Source organism: Apodemus sylvaticus, chromosome 2, assembly GCF_947179515.1.
Source record: "Apodemus sylvaticus chromosome 2, mApoSyl1.1, whole genome shotgun sequence".
Taxonomy (NCBI): Eukaryota; Metazoa; Chordata; class Mammalia; order Rodentia; family Muridae; genus Apodemus; species Apodemus sylvaticus.
In genome coordinates, this window is record NC_067473.1 from 16418964 (window position 1) to 16440752 (window position 21789).

At 35.8% G+C, this 21789-nt stretch overlaps 1 protein-coding gene across 1 annotated transcript in view; it reads right to left on the reverse strand.

Annotated features, from left to right (window-relative positions):
- Positions 1 to 586: 586 nt before the first annotated feature.
- The window catches only part of Sema3d (semaphorin 3D), a 209526-nt gene continuing 188323 nt past the window's right edge, over positions 587 to 21789 (reverse strand). Inside the window, exons 15-18 of the mRNA XM_052173132.1 lie at positions 19591 to 19748; positions 17076 to 17140; positions 12096 to 12235; positions 587 to 4597 (exon numbers count right to left, since the gene is read on the reverse strand). Of these exons, the coding sequence (XP_052029092.1) occupies positions 4172 to 4597; positions 12096 to 12235; positions 17076 to 17140; positions 19591 to 19748 (789 nt within the window). The 3' untranslated portion in view covers positions 587 to 4171. The remainder of the gene's footprint in view (positions 4598 to 12095; positions 12236 to 17075; positions 17141 to 19590; positions 19749 to 21789) is intronic.

Here is a 21789-nt window from a genome sequence, read left to right on the forward strand (position 1 = left end):
ATGTTTATGCTGACAATCTACTTAATCAAGCACAGTTTGTTTTATACAGACAATAATCAAGTGTCTTATCTGTTATTTGTTGCTATTAACTCACTTTTGAAGTTTTGCATGATCATCGCAATGATGTATAATTTCTCACAGGTTGTCTCTACACTATTGTGGGAATGTCATACTATCCTCTACTTGAAAAAATATATATAATTTCTGAGTGTGCCAAACTGGAAAAACAACTGAAGCAACTGTAATAAAGCCTCTCCTTAACTTCTTTAATAAATTATACTAACATATATCCATATTAGTTCATAGGTGAATATTGTCAACTTTGCCTTATGAGATAGCAGTTATTTATGATATTTTTAAGCCTCTTGGGGAAAAAATCTAAATTGTATCACAATAAATCTTACATAATTATATCAAATAGAAGAGATGCTTTTGTTGTTTTATGAATAAGATTATTACATACTTAGAGTAAATATATCTATTGAAAACTTCCAGAAATATTTTATTTAGTCCAATTTAGTATATAAAATATGCTTGCCATGTTTAGAGTTAAAAGAAAGAAAAAATTAACATATACCAACACTGGTTATAATAATAGAACACTGATGCTTGTGTTTTATTATAATACAAACAAAATATACATTTAACAATTTTAATTATGGTATACTACAAGACTACAGTTTTTTAAAAGTAAAATTATTCAAATTCATTGATAACCACCACTGACAATGCTTGAAGTGAAGATAAACTGTGGTTTCTGACAGGTTTTATTTTTCTTTCCCAGAAAGTTATGTTTCAAATTTTCATAAATATCTTACATTACAAAATATTTAAACAAGAGTTACAAAGCCTGAGCATTCTTATGTACATGGATTTTCAATTTCCAAATCTGTAAATTTTAAGTCTTATGGATTTTTAACCTTACATACTGTAAATTGTAATATTGTGATCATCTAATATGAGGAAATATATATTTCTATTTTAAAAAGTTACCCATTCTCAAAATGACATGTCATTTGAAACACACTGACTGCTACAAGATGGTATTCTGAAGAGAAGGGATTCCCAAGTTCACTTTAATCTGTCTCAGTAAAATGTGTGTGATATATCTTAGATAAATGCTTGAGAATAATCAATGTTTACTGAGTAGTCTTCTTTAATTTTATTTTTTCGTGTGAATGAAATGACACAAATTGTCCTGGAAACTCCTGGTTATGTCAGTCAATAAGTAGTCACTCTTGTAAGATCACCAATTCAGTAGGAATAGCATGTAATGTTTAATATATGAAAAAAATCAAAGTGTAGCACAATGAAAGAGTCCAAAAACATGATAATAATATTGCAGGCATGTTTTAAGTAAGTCTTACTTTAAACAAAAGATCCAGGGATTGTGAATGAAACCCGGAGAGCTGCTGTGGTTTCTGCAATGTTCTCATTTTTTCTATGACTATTTTGCATTTTGTTAAGTAATTTGACTGTTTCTTCTGAAATGTTTCTCCATCATGTGATATACAATGTTGAGCTCTTTGGGGAAAGAAAAACAGAGGATTTTACACAAATTGATTATTTAGATTATCCATTTCAAAACAAACTCTTAAAATTCCCAATAAATTAAATGTAAATGAACTCATTCAGGCATACTTCCATTTAGCAGCACAAAGGACTAAATAAACACACAGCAAAAACACTCAAGGAAGCTAAAGACATGTACTGAAGACAGAAAAATATATAAAAAATTAATAACTATATAGTTCAGAGTCGCTTCTGGGAGATCTGTTGCCTTTAATATTTGAAACTTTGAGCAATGTTCTGCTTTTTCATTATTTCAATACAGAGTTGTTCATCCTCAATGATAAGGAAGTACACATTGCATTTACTAGTTACACTAGCTTTCTCACACTCTTCTAAGTCTTTTGAATAAAACTGAATATTGCTTAGCTATTGTCTGTGTTTTAAAATACACATAAATCTTAGCCCCAAATTTATTATGTAATCTTATTTTCCAAATAGTTTTTATATTATATTTAAACATCATTAGTAATTTTATGTTCAAAGCAGCCAAAATTTTAAACCTAAGAAGTAAAGTAGACTTACAGAATATTGATAAAAAATTATATTTCTAATTACATAAATAATTAGAAGATAGTTTGGACATTATTATCTATGTAAAATTAATTTTCAGACATCAATACAAATAGTATAGCCTTGTGTAATTTTTCATATACAACTATCTGAAAGTATTTTTTAATGAAGCATGCACCCACTGACTTGCTGTGACTTTGTAGGACTCAGTAAGCCAATAGATAAACACCCTTGTGTGATACATGATTAGTAGTCTGACCATGAGACAAGAATTTGTATGCATCTCTGCCAGAGATATAATTCATTCTGGCTTACAAATTAAAATTGTTCCTTCACTTTTGCTTTTTCTTAGAGTAAAGCATCTACAAATATTTATTATTATACTAGACCTTGTAGATCAATGGCCTGCCCTTGAGATAGGTACCCAATGCAAATTAAATGAATGCAAAATACTGATGCTACTTTGAACTGAGAGATTGCTTGACTCTGTAACACTGGTCTTTAATCACACGGGCTTCTCACAGACTCTTTCAAAACATGTAGAATGCATGAGAAACAAGCAAGTTCTGTTGGTTTTCCAAAAAGCTGCATTCTTCGTGAGGAAGTGACTAATTGTTCATTTCACACTATAAAGGGCGTGAAAAGGCAAAACAGAGGAAGGCTAAGGGCTTTGTGCTATAGGAAGGAAAGGTGATTTCTGGAGAGACAGGCAGGAAAATACTGTTCAGAGGAAAAGATGAATTTGACACATGCTAGCAAAATTCAAATGGTATTTATGCTAATGATGTGTTTTTTTACATGTGGAAGACTTACTTGTAAAACTGCTAAAAAAACAATGCTGCTTGAAAGTTTATGTAAAGAGATGTCAAAGAGTTAATTTAACCCTTCCCGTCATAAAAATTTTGCCCTTATCAATCCATTCAATGAATATATATCCCCACTCCCCACCTTGGTCATCTACTCAATTCTCTCTATGTATTACATATTGCTTTCTCCTATTTACTGAAATATAATAAAATAAAGGATGTAAATGCAAACAATGTACAGAATATGATAAATACTTAGAAAAAAGAAGAACACAGAAATACATTGGTTATAAATAAAATATTGCCATTCCATAAATTTTTCTTTTACAAAGTTTACTTTCACTTGCACTTTTGCTAACAATTTGCTATAATCTAAATTATTTTTAACCAGAACATTACAGGTTGGCAGATATTTATCCTCTAGTGGAAAGAATTCCATTACATTCCATCTACTTTGTGGCTTTTTCCCTTTCCTGTGGCAATATAAGTTTTTCTCGGAGCCGGAATTTATAGCTACCCTTCTGTCTGCCTCCTAACATTCCCATCTACAGATTAGGACACTGTGTACATCATGTTGTCCTTGTTGTTATATTAAGATCTTCTACCATGTTTCCCAAAGTTCACAGAAATTGTGTACTAAGTTCCTACAGCATGTATTTTAGAGCACATCACTGAGCATCCAGTTCTGTCTGTGACGCTGTTTGTCTTGACCAATCAAAAGGAACCTGTTTAGGATCATTAACACTCTCCCACAAAGCGCTACTGTAGTACACTAGATGTTTCCAGAAAGAGGGAACGCACCTTTCTAAATTCCCATGCCCGGCTCCAAGTGTGGGCTTTTGGCTCCTTGAGAAAGTTCCTGTCACTAACTTAAGCTCTTTTAATTTGTGCCTTTTCTCCCGTTCCTACACGATCCCCTGTTCTAGAATGGAATGATTAAGCTGCTTCTAAGACCATAGCCAACAAACAGCACGGGGGAACATGCTTGGGAGTAAAGCACCTTACTCAGTGGATCCAAGTGTTCACTTAGCTTGCTTCTTTACATATCATTAAATTCTAACTATAAAACATTTAGAAACATAAGGCCCCTCTTTTTAAGACAATTCTCGACTTTTCTTAGAAAGCTGGTTCAGATGATGTCCTATACAGTCTTATTCAGCATAGCATCCTGTGCCTCAGGGAGACTCCATGAGTATGTATGAGTTAGGATTAGGGATGTACAAAACAGAAGACATTATTTGTGCAGGCAGGTAAGTAATTCCCTCTTTAAATTAAATAGAAAACTATGTAGCCACTGATCTGCGAAGCTCCTCCAGGTCTCTGTGATGTCGTCGATTTCGTTTCTTCTTCAGTTCCTGCACGTGCTTCCACTTTGGGCCGCCCTTGTTGCGCTGCCTCCGCTTCTCCCTGTACCACATCTGCTCACAGTACTGGTCCAGGCTGAAGTTCGGGCTGCTAAGGATTTGGATGTAGTCTTTGTATCTCAACCGTGACTCAGCCAGCAGATCCTTGACCTGGCCCTCCTGGTATTCTGCCCTCTGGGTATTTTCCATCTGTTCATTCTCAATGACATTCAAAGTCAGCTTCGCGACGGTGTGGATGAAAGTGTGCTCCTGTGCTTTGCAGTAATACATCCCAGAGTCCTTCTTCTGCAGACTTCGAATCAGTAGCCCATAGTCCGTTTTGATGATCCTTTCATCAGGTTTCAACTGCAGGTTGAAAAAAAAAATGAAGGTAATAAATTAGAAACAGAGACCTACAAGCAAATGAAAACAGACCACATAGTTTTACTTAGATGAACCTAAAAGATACACTCTTCATCTTTCTGTCATCAAATATAACATTGTCAGCCATAGTTGAAGATGGTTTATAAAAAAAGAAAAAGAGAGAAAGAAAGAAACAAAGAAACAAATAAGAAAAGATTAAATAGTAGCCCCCAAGACATAACCTACTTCCTCTCCATTTGAATTCTATTAAGTCAAATGAAACTTTTGAATATATGTAGTTTTTCTCTGCAGTGGAGCAGTAAAAGTGAAATACTGTGAGAAACAATAAGGAAAGGGGAAGCTATCAAGTGACCTTTACAGGTATTTCTGACAGAGTTGAGTGGCCTAAGATTGCAGTTGTAAGGGAGGTTGTAAGAATACTCACTGTTACATTGAAGACCTCAGAGTATGTACTCCCTATGATAGCCTCTGAAGCTGTGGTATTGAGTGACAGATAAATGTTAAGTTTGCATGGCTCAAAAATGGTGTGAATAAGTCATCTTCAATGTATCAGGGACATGTTTATCAACACAAAGGCCTTATTTCAATGTTGAATGGATAGGCATAAAGTAGCACAGCAACAACAACAACAACAATAACAACAAAGAAACCTGGACGAGTTCCCAGCTTACACATCTGTCCCTGAATTGTAGACTTCAAGTTGATGGAAATAGAAGAGGCATAAAGACAGCTAAATTAAATTTATTCACAGTGGGTGGACTGTACTCCACATTCTTATGTGAAAAGAATGTAGGGGGAAAATCTCTCTTATTCTGGAAATATGAGAAAAGGGAAAGAAACATCTTTGGCTAGCAGCCCAGTTAACTAACAAGTATATGGCAAACCACCCTCTGTGCCAGAGAAGTGCAGCTGGCGGGGAACCTTTTGAGGCCAAAGGCAGGTCACAGCTCAGATCCTTGGTTAATGAGGCTCAATGGTCTCCAGACCTGCCTTACGCTTCCCGGAATCTACACCATCAGGCTTTTGCTTGGTTGCTAGGTTGTGTCCTTTGCTTCGATTATTTGGTGACCTGCACGTGTTTTCTTTTCCCGGTGGGTTGAATCTAAAAGTCGTGATATCTTAAAATACTACTGTAATACAAACTAACCTCAAATTAATTTACAATCTCAAACCACAGGACGGTGATTCGCAACCTTTCTGATGCTGCACCCCTTTAATAGTATTTTTCTTATGGTGACCCACCATAAAATTATTTTCATTGCTCCTAACTGTAATTTCACTGCTGTCATGAGCCATAATGTAAATATCCAATATGCAAGGTATCTGATATGTGATTCCTGTGAAGTGGTTGTTCTGCTCCACCCTACCACCAAGGAGTTGAGAACTACTACCATAAGAGCTTCCTGCCTAAAAATAAATGGACGTATGTATTGGTAGATTTCTAAAGGGAGACCATTGAACAAAAATAGCATTCTCATACCTCACATAGAAAAACACACCTTCTTTATGAATAAAATGTATTGTAATTTTTTAAAAAGTATAAATATCTCTTGGATCTCAAACAGCTGCTCTATAAACTTGGATGCTGCTCTCTGACCACTTCCTCTTATGATTTATTTATCTTCCCCCTCTTCTGTTTCTGCATAGCTCATGGTAGATTTGGAAGTTAAAACGTGGAGTATTCACAGCATTATAACTGCCATGTTGCTTGGGCAGAGATGTATGAAAGGTTTAATTTCTGCAGGTTTTTTTTCACTGAAAATGGCCTGCAGCCATCAGTGTAACACCATAGCAAACTACAGTTCCAGTCCGTTTCTACACCCCACAGATCTCTCTGTGCTCTGTATCTTCCTGTTGCTGAGGCTACGTTCAGTGTGGACTTTAGACACGATCACAGTTCTGAATGGGTTCGCTCTCTTCTTTTCTTTAATCTTCCAGCAGGAAGGAATTATGACTCCAGCCAGCTTCATGGACACTGAGCATGACCCCAGCAGTCCATTGTCCTTCTGTTTCTGTATCCTGTTGATGAAGCTTTGTCCCGAGACCTCGTTCCATTACCATTCCTTTACCTTCTTTTCATGTTAGTGCAGTCCCTAGGACTGATCATAAACATTTCAGTTCTAGGTCATGATTCTTCATTTTTTCCTAATTCTATGGAATACTATATATCTGTTGTTTCATTTTTGACCAACATTTGTAAGCTGAGATTTAAAAGATTTTGTTCTAAATGACTTTACCTGAGGTCTCTTAAACTGTTTGATTAATTTTTGTTGCTTTTCCAAAATTTGAAAAATATAGCTTCAGTGCATATATATAAAGGAATCTTTAATAAAACACATTTTGAATTTCCATATTTGGAGAATTCCTACAATTTATATGTAAAAATATGTGACCCAGAAATTAAGTAGTTGGTTGGTATTTACTTAATTTCCATTACTTCTCACTGACACGTTCCTTTGGTCCTGGGATAAGATACATCATGAGGCAACTGCATATCCCACAGTTGGCAACGTAGTGCAGAAAGTCCTGCTTCTCTCAGAGATCACTTCTGGCCACTGATACAAACTCATGGAATTTTCTCCACTCTAGAGTGCTAAGCAAAACCTTTCCTAAATTTAACAACATAAACCATTCTTCAACTGGAATAAGTTAGCCCCTTGCCTAATGTGAGCACAAATTACATACTTGGCATTGTTAAATGGAACTCTCCAGTAAAAGGCAATTCACTTTAAATAGGAAGAGTACAGAAGGATGAAGGTCATTTAGATATAGACAGCAGGTTAAGTTGAGGGATGCTTTATTCTTTAATAAGAGCAGCTGGAAAGCCTAAAATATTCCTCATGTCTTGGAAGAAACTATGACATCAAGAATACTACTTTCTTCAGACAACAGAAAATATGACCAGAGAGAAATTGGTATTAAAGAAGAAAAAAATCTTAGCATGATAAACAACAAAGTCTGTAAACCTGTTGTAAAAAAAATGTTTATATTTAAAATAAAATCCCGAATACTTTTTAATTTAATATGAGAGGAAGAAAAATTCTCTAAGGAAAATTTTTTATTCATATTTTTAGGTTTTTCCAATTATGCTTGCATGGTGCTACATAATGAAACATTTATTAATATAATAGAAAATCAATAATTAATCATTTTATTAATGGCAAAAAGCAAAGAGAAATATAGGGCTAAAGTAATTCATTCATTCCTTTAAGAAATGAAATTTATACATAAGTAACTGTTAGAATAACTTTTTAACTTTGAATAAATATAAACATATAAATATAAGGTGTAAGTATAAAATACCTTAGAAAAGCATTATTAGTGTCTGACTGGGGAAGAAATTTCTAAGCAGAATATTTTAAACATCTGTTCATTTACAAATAAGTTATATCGAATATAACACCTTTGTGGAAAAAATACAGAATTTTTAGAAACATAAAATATATAGTGAAATATTAATATAGTAAATTATTGATTTCTGTAATGTATGAATGGTAGAAGAAAGTGTTTCAGGTGAGTCTGCTTGCAATTACCTAAACAATGCATACCTAAGTTATTTCACAGAAAATTAAGGGAAATCTATATCTGAGAAACATGAGGACATTTGCTCATCTATGCTTTTGAACACAGTGTATTTCTTTTTTTCCCAGTAGCTAAAGGCTTCTTAAATCTTGTGTGTGCCGTTTCCATAAGGGATGCGTGCCTGCCTGCTGATCTTGATGAGCAAACAGTGTAATGACCAACAACTCCAACTTCTTTTGTTTTAGGATTCAGTCCTAACTAAATAGGAAAGTAAATATAAAGGGATCCTTTATTATGAGAAAACATGAGGTATTCAACAAGCTTCTCTTTTTGACTGCGGATTATGTGTGGACAAAAGAGAGATACTAGCATAGTGTTTACTACTAACAAGAGGGAGCAGAGAATTGCTCCAGGGGCAATGAAGAGTACTGGAACTGAATAAACCCAAAATATCACTCATGCTTATCTGCACTAAGTGGTCTCATGGCTCTTTGTGTGTTATTGCAAGGTTAAAACGATTTATTTGCTCTCATAACAAAGAAAGAACAAAAGGAAAACAGAGACCTACAGATGGAAAATGCAGAGACTGGAAGATGTTTTAAAAACATTAAACTCCACCAAGAAAAAACAGTATGGCAAAGGACATGAAGGATTGCTCCTTTTCTTCATTAAAACAAGCCCCCAAAGTTCAACAGAAGCTCTGGGAGTGCCGATTAACTTGCTGGCTACACCATAATTACCATCAGTTTCAAGACCAGCCCTTTAAGAAAGTCAGCAGATAACTGACTCATGACCTCCTCCAACAGCACCCAACAGCGACATGGCTCAGTGAGGAAACAGGCTCCTCCTGGTGCAGAATAACCTGGTGACATCTGTAACCCAGGAGACCTTGGGACATCCCTGGAGCTTTTTATGAGGAGAGGAAATATTACAAGCAGCAACCGTACGAGAGGAGCAGAAGGCATCCTGCAGGGTAACATGCTTCAAATGCAGCAGAAATATTGCTCTGTCCCTCTACTCAGGAAGCAGCTCTGCAGGGCCAGGACAATGGAAATCTGCGCATTTGCAAAGACAGATGAAAATATCACTTGAAACATTGCAGGGAACAGACTTTTCAGCAAAATTCAATAAATACATTATTTCTGCGCCATTGAATTTCATGGAGCATGGTACCATCATGATACATGATATAGTGCCGTGAGGTACATTAAAATAATGCACAGATATTTCAGAAAATAAAGAATGTAAGGTAGCTATGGGTAGCGATGGCTAGAGGAATACCTCCAGCAGGAGTATGCTTTTCCCTCCAAAGATCAGATTTAATTTGCTATGGAAAACAAATAACTTGTAAAGTAATTACATTTAATAGAAAGAAAAAAATCATAGTAGCTATAAAATCTAAAGCTTGTTTCAACTTATGTAAAATTAGCATATGAAAATATAAGTGAATTGAATCTGCATCCTAAGTAGTCAGCATTTAGTATTTCTTGGGAGTCTGTATTTTGAAGTAGAATAATCATTACTATTATAAGACATAGTTCAATATACATTAGAAGGTTAGAAAATAAGGCAGACTCAAAATAAATATCAACTGTGTATATTATCTGCCTTTTGTTAGTGATCAAGTTTTATTGATGTGTGATATTAGAGAGAAGAGGCATTGGACATATATACATTTTCAGTTTTATGTGTTAAACTTCTGTCAACAGAGAGAAACATATTTTTATTCTTTTCTTTTCAGTGTTGCTTTTATTAACACAGAAAAGAAACTGGGGAAAACCCTTGAGGACATAGGCACAGGGGGAAAGTTCCTGAACAGAACACCAATAGCTTATGCTCTAAGATCAAGAATTGACAAATGGGATCTCATAAAATTACAAAGTTTCCGTAAGGCAAAGACACCATCAAAAGGACAAAATGACAACCAACAAATTGGCAAAAGATCTTCACCAACCCTACATCCAATAGAGGGTAATATATGATATATACAAAGAACTCAAGAAGTTAGACCCTAGGGAACCAAATAACCCTATTAAAAATGGGGTACAGATCTAAACAAAGAATTTTCACCTGAAGAAATTCATATGGCCGAAAACCACCTTAAGAAATGCTCAACATCATTAGTCATTAGGGAAATGCAGATCAAAACAACCCTGAGATTTCACCTCACACCAGTCAGAATGGCTAAGGTTAAAACCTCAGGAGACAGCAGGTGTTGGCTAGGATGTGGAGAAAGAGGAACACTCCTCCACTGCTGGTCAGATTGTAAGATAGTACAACCACTCTGGAAATCAGTCGGCGGTTCCTAAGAAAACTGGGCATGACACTTCCAGAGGACCCTGCTATACCTCTCCTGGGCATATACCCAGAGCATTCCCCAGCATGCAATAAGGACACATGCTCCACTATGTTCATAGCAGCCTTATTTATAATAGTCAGAAGCTGGAAAGAACGCAGATATGGAGGAATGGATACAGAAAATGTGGTATATATACACAATGGAGTACTATTCAGCAACTAAAAAAATGAATTCATGAATTTTTTTAGGTAAATGGATGGAACTGGAAAATATCATCCTAAGCGAGGTAACGCAATCACAAAAGAATACACATGGAATGCAATCACTGATAAGTGGATATTAATTAGCCCTGAAGCTCTGAATACTGAAGATACAATTAGCATATCAAATGATTCCCATGAAGAAGGAAGAAGAGGGCCCTAATCCTGGAAAGCCTAGATCCAGCATTGTAGGGGAGTCCCAGGACAGAGAAAAGGGAGGGGGAAAGATAGGAGAATGGATGGAGAGAAGAGGACTTATGGAAATTATGGGCGGGGAGCTGGGAAAGGGGAAGGCTTTTAGAATATAAACAAAGAATATAGAAAATAAATTAAAAAAAGAAAAAGAAATATGTTTTAAATATCTTATGATCCTGCAAAGTTCTATTCCATAGGGCCTCAGGATCTTTTTTTTTTGTCTAGAAAAACATCTATTCTGAATTCTGCACTCAGTCTTGCACTCACCGTAGTGTAACACGAGAATTATATATTCTGATAAAATATCATTAGATAGCTTATTTTTATTTATGAATATTTGTGTGGGTCTAAATGTATGCTATGCCACAGACATCAGAAGAGGGCATAATATCCCCTGGGGCTATAGTTTAAGCCATTCTTTGTGAATGCTAATAACTGCATTTGGGCCCTTTGGAGTTCTTCTGACCACTGTACCATCTCTCCAGCCCCACTGTGCCTTTTCTCTTCTTTAAAAATAAAAATAACAATAATCAATTCTACAATTAACCTCTGATTCATAATATTAAATTAATATTAATCTAAGCTTTCTAAGACTGCCTAAAATAATCTCACTACATTGTATAACATATAACTTATCTCTGTCATAAAATGTTCATAAAACATTTCAATCCCAAATTTATATTAAGAAAATTAACAGAAAAAAATTGAATAAACATTATTTTTTCCTTCATCGACTTAAGAGGTAATATATAAATTCAGAAATATATCAGATGAAAATATGTGTATCTGCAAATACTTTCCCAAATTGCTCTTATGATACAATATAATAGAAATAGATATTTCATTTTGTGAACTAGACTAAAGTCAATATTAACTATAATTTAGAAATGTTACCATGGTTATGAAAATATTGTGTTCTCATCTTCAGTCAGAAATTGTCGTGAAATGTTTTAAGAAATAAAAATTTAGAAGAAAATTCAAGCGAATTTATTTTAAACGTGTGTATCAATGCTACATTTGCATTAAATGGGCCTGTTTTTATCCCCTAAAGAATTTTAGCCTCTGGCTTAGTGAGTATAAACTCTTACATTCCTGTTCATCAAAAACTGACAAGACTGCTCTGTAGCACTCTGGGCTGTGTGACTTTCAAAGCAAATAGCTTGACTTCAGTTTTACAGCAGCATCCTTGCTGGTGATAGCTTACCTCCTCTCGATGCTCATCTCCTGACCGCTGGATGTACCACTCAACAGAGGCTTGTTGGGATTTAGGTATACATTCCAAAAAGGTTGAATTAAATTCAATTCCGAAAATCACCTTTTCATCAGCTGTTTCATGACTAATGCCTAGAAAGCAAACATAGCATTGGAGATTAACCTTGACCTGATTTTAAAAGCAATGGGAAAATAGACTGATTCAGAACAGATGTCATCAGGGAAGAACCATACACATTATTAAAGAGTTAGGAAATTCATGCTATAATACTGTTACCTGAGAGTCAAATACTCTTCCACGCAGTGATTTTTAAACTACATGTGTATCATCATTATAGTCTTGCATTGCAATAAAATAACTACAGTTATTTTAAAGAAATTATAATTTCCAAAATGTAACTCTTCATGTTGTATCTGTTCATTAAATAACTTTTTGTGTCTATCAATGTCATATACCTTATGCCTTAAGGTCTTATTCCATTCTATTGTGAGCTTGGGAAAGTAATTTGTCAATATATATACCTAATTATATATATATATATATATATATATATATATATGTATATATATACATATATATATTTCAATTTTATGTATATTCATGATTTGCCTACATGTATGCTATATTACATGCACTCACAGAGGTAAGAATATGGCAGACCAACTGGGTAGGGAGTTAGAAATGGTTCCTAGCTGTCCTGTGAATGTCATCTAATTGTCCTCTAGATGATAGGCTAGTGCTTTCACTAATAAATCATCCCTCCAGCCCCAGCAATTTATTTCAAACTGAGAGATAGCCAGATAGACACACACACACACACACACACACACATGAAAGAGAGAGAGGGGGGAGAGAGAGAGAGGGAGAGGGAGAGAGAGAGGGAGAGAGGGAGAGGGAGAGAGAGAGGGGGGAGGAGGAGAGGGAGAGAGAGACAGAGACAAAGACAGAGAGAGAGAGAGAGAGAGAGAGAGAGAAAGAGAGAGAGACAGATGCTATTTGTATTGGTGTACAGAATTGACCAGATAATACTTAGAAATTTCAGTATCAAGAATTGGGAAAGTAAGGAGAAAGGTCCAGGCTTGATGGCATTGTGTGTCATGAACAAGCTTAATGGTCTGACAGAGAATGGAAACCCTGTCTGCACTGCCTACCATCTTGTCTTTAAAGATATCCTTTCCCTACCATGTATTTAGTATGAGTCAGTTAATGGAAGCTAAAGAGTAGTTTCTCAGACAATTAATTTAGCTACACTAGTCAAAATATATTTCATCCAGAATACGAAACGGCTGTGTTCCATGTGGCAAATAAAATCTATAGCTCAAATTATTAAAATAATGATGACCGCACAGGCTGGCTCAATCATGCCCTTGTCTATCATATATTCACATAGTCTAGTCTACAGATGGACCAACTTGGTACTTCAGGCATCAGCAAAAGACAAAGGCTTAGGGGATCTAGAGAAATCCCAAGGAAAGCACACAAAACAGACTAACAGATAAATAATGGAGAGAAAGGCAGAAAACATTTTAGATAGGACGGGTGTCTCTCTGAGCAGCTGCTGTATCTCTGTGAAGGTCAAGGACCAAGGACGGGATGAGATCAGATGGGGAACCGCAGCTTCACTGTCACTGCTGGCAACTGGAAGAGGTAGAGTGAGAAGGGCTATCAAGAGGTCAATGATAGACTGTGAAAGGAAGAGGCACCACTAAGGTTTCTAGCTGATTTTCACTTCAGTTGAGTGAATGACGGTGGCATTTACTAACATGAGGTGGTTCTGCAGAACGTGAAAACAAAAATTCTTTCTCGGTGTAGATGCTAATTGGACATTCAAGTGCAGTTTTTTGAGTAGGAATGCAGACACTAATGCCTAACAGAAAGGAAAGTTAACTGAAAATTTTAGAATAAAACAGCATCTATTACCACATTAAGGGGGAAAAAAGCAAATAAAGATGGAATGAAAAAATAAGCTTGACCTGCTCCAAAAATGTGAGGAAGTTGAGAAAATGCAAAATGTGCAGTTTGCTAGGTAAGACACAGTGCCACCATACTGTAAGCGGGCAGATGACTACCTCTTTGAGGACAATAGTGGCTCAAGGATTTCTCATGTAAATCTCTGATGACTAAAGATTCAAGCTAGCAAGGAAGCAGAGCCAGCTCACAAAACTCCTTAACTGGTAAGCATGAGTCTAAAGAATGAAGTGTTTCAAAGATGAAAGAGTGGCAGACTGTATAAAAATTGAAACTCAAGGTTGTCTATTGCGTTTGGAATGGAAGAAGTTGCCAGTGACCTCAACAGGAATGTAATGGATGAAGTCAGAAGTCTTGTGCAATGGTTTATAGCAGGAACAGGACATAGTGTAGGGGAGGCAATTACTCCAAGTGCCTGAAGCGACGACTGTCCATTGTTCATTTCTTTGTGCTGCTTGTCATCATCTGATATAACATTTGCATTTCCTGTTTTTTGTTTGTCCTTTAACCTAACAGACACCGGATATAAAGACTAAGTATATATAAGTAGAATCCATGACTACATAGATAATGTTCAGTTCATTGGCATATCCTAAATACTCAAAGTTGTTCTGAAGAGGTCAGCTTAGGGTGTTTGGGAAATTCCACCAGACCCCTCATATCCTGGAGGAGAAAAGTCATGGAGCACTTCGGCACCCCTCCTCCCTGGAAGGGAGAGGCTTAACTACATTCCTCAGACCACAGGTGTGTGTGTGGGAGGGGTGCAAACGTTGGGCACCTACAGGTGGGGGAAGTCCAGAGCTTGTAGACACATTGTGGACTGACCTCTGGCCACCTACAGACCAGGAAAGTCCTTGCCACCTCATTCCCTAAAGACTAATCACAAAAAAAGTCACAATTTTAAAACACATTGTGCCCACCACATTGTGCCTAATGGCTACTGCTCTGAAAACTGTATAAAAATTCAAAGAACAGGCTGTGAGGGGTTGTTTTCTCTCTCCTTTTCGTGCAGGGAAACCCCAGCATCCTGGAACAATAAAATTCCTCTTGCTTTTGTGTTAATCCCCAGCTCCGAGTTGTTCACCCAAGGGATCTCCAGTAAGTTAAGACTCATCAGAGTCTGACAGTTCCTGCTATATCTTTTTATTTATATTTGTAAAGGATTGAAATAACAGAATTCAATGATGCTCACTAAACTAAACAATGGACATAAGAGAGAGTCACTTTCACAGTAGAATTAAAAGGTAGGAATACAACTTTAGGCTTGACAAGGGAGTAAGCTCAAGCAGGAATCTGACTTTGGGACAAGATAGGGAAGTTAAGTTCTGGAAGGAATCTGATGTCAGTTAGGCTATAATAGGGAAGTAGGTTAAGGCAGGAATTTTAATCTTAGGGTGGAACTAAAGTGGTAGGCTTTAGGCAAGAGTTTGGGCTTGGACATGGAAGTAGGCTCAGGTATTTTAGTCATTCTGACACTCTCTTGGAAACAACTGTCACTGTGGAGTAATCATGTGACTTTAGTAATTGCCTTGACTATTTTGTGTTTATTGTCTTGCTTGTTCCTCACTGTACTACTATTGCCCTTAATACTTGCATGTAATTAAAATGGCATAAAAGTGGGTTGGAAAAAATTAAACTGCCTTCAGTCTCAGAATTGACTGGGGTCATGCTGGAAAAAAACAAAAAAACAAAAAACATTCACCCTATCTGTACCAGAACTTTCTTTGCCGAAGAATGAATTATAAGGTAAAACCATGGATGTGTTGTTTTCTGATCAAGAGGTGACAACTAGATCATCAGTTATTAACTATGAAGTGTTCAGTCATTTTGTTCAGTTATAATGTGATGGAAGAATCTTCTTTTCTATACTCCAGGAGAGAGAGAGAGAGAGAGAGAGAGAGAGAGAGAGAGAGAGAGAGAGAGAGAGAGAGAACCTTCAGCCTTAATAACAACACTCAGGAGGGAGAAAGGGGAATCTCTCTGGGCTAAAGGTCAGGATGGTTTACATGGCTAATTAAATTTCAGGGCTGCATGCCAGGTGACATAGTGAAACCCTGTCTTTAAAACAAACAAGCAGCTGGGCAATGGTGGCACACGCCTTTAATCTCAGCAATTGGGAGGCAGAGGCGGGTGAATTTCTGAGTTCGAGGCCAGTCTAGTCTATAAAGTGAGTTCCAGGACAGCCAAGGCTACACAGAGAAACCCTGTCTCAAAAAAGCCAACCCCCCCCCCCCAAAAAAAATCAAGCAAGCAAACAAACAAAAAACAACTGGTCGGGGAAACGAAAAGTTGAAGTCTCAAAGTTGTCTATGGTTTTTAGATTCAATTATTTCCCCATTTTCAAACTCATTTACCAAATTTTATCTCTACCTCTTCTCTACTCAGATTTTCAAAGCCTTCTGTTCTGTGACTCTTAGGAATGATACAGCCTCTGATCACAGATCTCCCATTACTAATTATATCCTATGACATCTCCTACAAAGGACATAAACATTCTAAGGAAATTCTTTGTCTCATAGTATTCTCAGATCAGTTAAGTGCATACAGAATTCGCTCAACACGCATTTACTGTTTGAATGTATACAAGAATAAGTGAATGTAAATAATGTAGAGACTATCTAACACTTTTTTCTAATAAGTACCAAAGTTTTTATCAGTCCTTCCTGGGAGGTGTTTGCTCTTTACTAGGGACGCTCAAATGTTTGGGTCCGAATGCTGCTTTGTTTCTAACAGTTTTCAGACTTTACAAGGATGGATAAGGCACTGAAACAGAAACATGCCATGGTGTAGGAATTTAAAAGACATATGAAACAAATCATGGTTTAACAAAGGATTATTCACTTAGGCGAGTAGACAGGGAATTGGTATATAAAATCCTGTTACTTTTCTAGAACATAAGCATTATACAGAATGCGGTAGTCACATATAGGGTCATTTAGATTTATATAGGAACCGGGCTTACCATTTTAAGTGGTAAGCAATGTGCATCAATCCCATACTTACTGTCTTCTATGTCCCAGCACTGAGTGATTGGATCCCCATACTTTACATCCTGGCGTCTAGCTCTCCTATGGAAAGAAGATTAAGCTAATTAGATTTTCAAGACTATTTGGAATATAGAAAGGCTGTCTCATGTTAAAACTGGCAGACACAAACTGTACTTGTGTACACCCTAAATGCAGATCACTGTTCCCATCAATGAAACATCAATTTAAATTCTCATGGTAGAAAAGTCCCACCATAACAAATCGTGTTTTGCATGAAAATGATCGGAGTTTCACTTAACTACTGTTCTTTTTTCTAACTTGACACATTATTCAACAGAACAGGGTGAACATGATTAGGACCCAACTTTAAATACAAGACATGAAAATAACTCTTCTTCACTTCCTGCCTGTCAAAATCATAGTATAAAAAGTGTTCCAATGAGTAGGAAATACATATAAATCCAGAACCCTCACCATATCTCAGTTCACTCTATTACAGATTTCATTCAATAAATTAAGTACCTTCAGAAACAGAACTACATGTTCAATACGTCACATATGCATATATGCTATTACTATCAGTAAATATGAAATTAACATTTTTCTGATTTCATATTTAAGGACAAATTCCACATTCTTACTCAATCTAAGTTATGCCTTATATCTCAATATATTTTCATTGTATTTGTCTATTTTTAACAGAAAGTAACATACACATAAAAAATAAAGACATCTTAGCATGCTATTATATGATGTTTTCACACACACATATAATTGTGTGATGCTTAAGTTGGGTTAAATGTATTTATCTCCTTATATACATTTTTGCAATATAAATATTCAAAATTCCCTCTGGTTTGTTTGAACTGCACAGTATAGTGTTATTACTGCTGGTCTACACTGTGCCACAGCACACCAGGATTTCTTAGTTCTTTCTGATAATTTTGTTAAATCCTATAGAACCCTCCTCCACTACCACTCTCTATAGTCCATGTTGTCACTTCAGAGATCAGAGAAACAGCAGTAAACTTTCTCAGATGCTTGGAGTGTTCCCCTGGGTCAAAGCTGACCAGATGACAACCTTGGAAAAGAGTCATCCATTGTACACATCTGTAACTTCGGATAGACATTATGTTAGGTAAGGGAGCACATCACAGTGGCATGTCTGTAAGATCAGAGATACAGTCTTGGGAAATGCAAGAAGAAAAAAATTATGATGGTATAAGGTACACAGGGTCACAAATGTTTTTAAATCTTGGCTTCTTCAGGAATGGGATCAATTAATCAAAGCCAACATTTATTGCCGTGTAATGAGCACTCTGTTTTTTGGCTTCTAGAAAAGTATTCCCTAAAGATTCACTAAGATGAGTGTTACTGGTCAGAAAAGTTTAACAAAATGTTGGTAACTTTTAACTGCTTATAATCATATTTACCCACTTATGTGTAATTTATGGACTTGAAAGAATGAAGAGTGTGTCTCAGTTTTAACCAATGTTTGCAGACTATTGTAAGCACCTTTTATCTTTGAGTCCTCAAGTTTAGAATTTGACAAATCAGTGAAATATTTAAAATAAATGTCCATTTGGTAGTAAAATAAATGCAGTCTTTCCACTTTGAGCATCAAAACACACAAAAAGTTCAAAAAATAACTTAAAAACAAAAACAATCAAAATCACAAATAATTTTATCTAGAAGAACTCATACTTTGAATAACTCCTTAGAAAATGTTACTACATAAATAAAGAGATAAAAATATTCATCTAACATAGGGATTAGTGCTAGGTATTCATATTATTTCTAATTACTTTATCACTACTAAAAATAGTGTGAAAACCCGTGTCTGATAATGCTGGATCACTTTTACTTGTGCTTATGGAAAAAAGCAGTAGTTGAGCTTTCTTGGCAATTTCCAGGTGCATATAAAATAAAAGGCCACAAATGTCAAGGGAACAGCTTTTCATTGAAGTTTATCTTAGTGACAGAAATTGACAAATTATAGTTATTAGAGTAAATATAAAATTGAACCAATTCACTAGAAATACAATGGGTTTTGTCTGAACTTCTACAAATATATATTTATAAATGACTCGCAAAACAATAGATGTGAATTTGTTCACATTTAGAAATTTGATAAATAAAATGTAGAATAAAGCAGTTAATAAGGATTTGGGGAAATAGACAAGAAATCACTATGTTGCTCAGGCTATTCTAAAACTCATTACAATCTTGCTTCTGCCTCCTGAGTTGTGGGATTATAGGCATGAGCAGGCATGGTTAACTGTTAAAATTCAATGGTGGTTTACTTCAATGAAAGAAAACACTGCATAGAATTTATAGATTTAAAAAAATCTACATTTCACTATTTCAGAACATCTGTTATACCTTCCCAACTTTAATTTAATATAAAATGATTGAACATTTTAATTGAAATATTCCTCCCACTGGCCAAGTTTTCTTTGTCTTTTTCTTAAACTACAAGAAATGTCCCTCCTGTAAGAAACTCATCATGTGGAAATGAGATATGCCCTGACCTTTTAGAAGTGGGTGCATATCTGGAGCAAGCATTTCCATCCCAAGCACAGTAAGGGTCTCTGGCGAGACAGCAATCTGCACATGCTTTCCCATAAGTGTCGCATCTGTGCAAGGAGAGCTGAACCAATCCATCCCAGGAACCAACATACAACTGTTGCTGCAAATCAAGCAGAAGAAATGAATTAGCAGCATCACTCACACAGTCTTGAGAAGCACTCTTTTGTAAATACCACAGGATAGCTTTGAATCTGTTTGCAAGTGTCTAGCTACCTTAAACACTTGTGGAGAACTATAAGGAGTAGTAAGATATGTCAAACTCTGGCCAGACTCTATATTGAATGCATTGATTTGATTCAAAATGGACAACATTCTAGAAAGCTAAAGAAGACATGGCAGTAGTTGAGGAAGGCCAAAATGCAGCTGCTATCCTACAGAAGTGCAATGTCAAATGGTTTCTCAGTAGTAGAAATTATACTCTGGTAGGTTCTAGAAGGCATAGATGCTACAGGCAATATTTATGGCTTGCCTCTGTCATGTCTCCCAACATGAAGACACTCCTAACACTGTCTGTTTTTAAGCAACCATTTCATTTGCTAATGATGAAATAATCCTGAAAGAATACGGATTACAACTGGCAGAGTAAAAACTTGTTATTTCCACGTAGACATCAACAAGTGGACTTAAGCAAAGGCTGCAGGATCCTGGAAACACAGGACATAAATGACACTTTGACAGTTCATCCTGAAATCCCTGCAGTACTACCCCTACAGTCCCATTTGTGTGTCTGCAGAGGTCACGAAGAAGGAAAATAATTAGGTGAATAAGACTCAGCTTATGCTTTCAAATAACTTGTGATCAACTCCATTGGAGGTCTCAGAACTTTTGATGGCAGAAATAGATGCTAGCATAAAAAGCACAGAAGTTCTCTACTCTAAAAATATCTTTCACTTTACTGTCTATTAACTTCTGTTAAGACTTTGATGTCATCAAACACAATGAATCCAGATATCTGTTTTTCTACAACACTCTGAAGTGATTATTGTCATCACCATTACTAATTTTCACTCTATTTGTGGACACTAATCTGTTTTCACCTGTTTCCAACCACTGCTGCCTTTTCAAGCCCTGTATCATTTCTTGCTTAGATTGTTTGCAAGAGTTCAAACTATTTCCCCTTATGTCAACCTATTCTCTAACCAGAATCTCTGCAGAGGACCTACTTCATTTTCCACAGACAGAACTTTACAAAAAGATAGATATTTTGGACATTTCTCTGCTTAAAACGTATAATGATTTTTGTCCTGAAATTATTAGGCATCATGGAGAACAGGTAGGGCTAAAATATTCAGGCTTGGTTTTTCCAGATTCATTTCTAACTTCCTTTTGCCTTAAGCGCACATATGGTTTAGGTCAAATTTTATACACACTTAATGGAAACAGGTGTAGATTTTTATTTTTCACATCCTTACTTCTCCACTCTATCCCTCTTTTTATTTTTCTGGTTAACTGTAGCCTCATTCATGACTCAGTTTGTCTATTTTCTTATTTCCCTTCCCCTGCACTTTCAGGCTCCTTTCAACCACTTTCTGTTTTTTTTTTTTTTTTTTTTTTTTTTTTTTGCCTTTCTCTTACATGTTTTAGTTATCACTCTACATTGTCAGTGTGCTGTTCTCTCCCAACTTTTCCTAGAGTTTCATTAAGACTCTGCGATTTATTTCTTTCTGCATAGCCAAAGGACAAGAGCATGGATTCAAGGAATAAATGTTATTTAATGAGCAAGTCAATGACACAGACCTATGAATGAAACCCATTTAGGTTTCCCTTTAATAACTGGTCTACCATGCTTAATTGTAGCAATGTTTTAATGTAGAACTTATATTATCAAATGACTTTCTTAAATCTTGAGGATATGTGTAGAAATAGAACAGAAAGTCTGAATCTAGTAATTTGAGATGTAGACTATAATACAAGAGAACTGTAAAATCATATACAGCCTGAGATATATAGTAAGATCCTGTCCTCAGTAAAGGATTCATTATCTTGCCTAATGTGTGTGGAACCCCTGGTTTGATTCCAAGTGTCAGCAGTTAAACAGAACAAAAATAAAAGTTAAACTCATAACAAACAAAAGAGAATCCTAGTTTTGTTATTGAGAGAACTGGTTTTGAGAGTTAGTTACTGAGTAGGATATTGAAGGT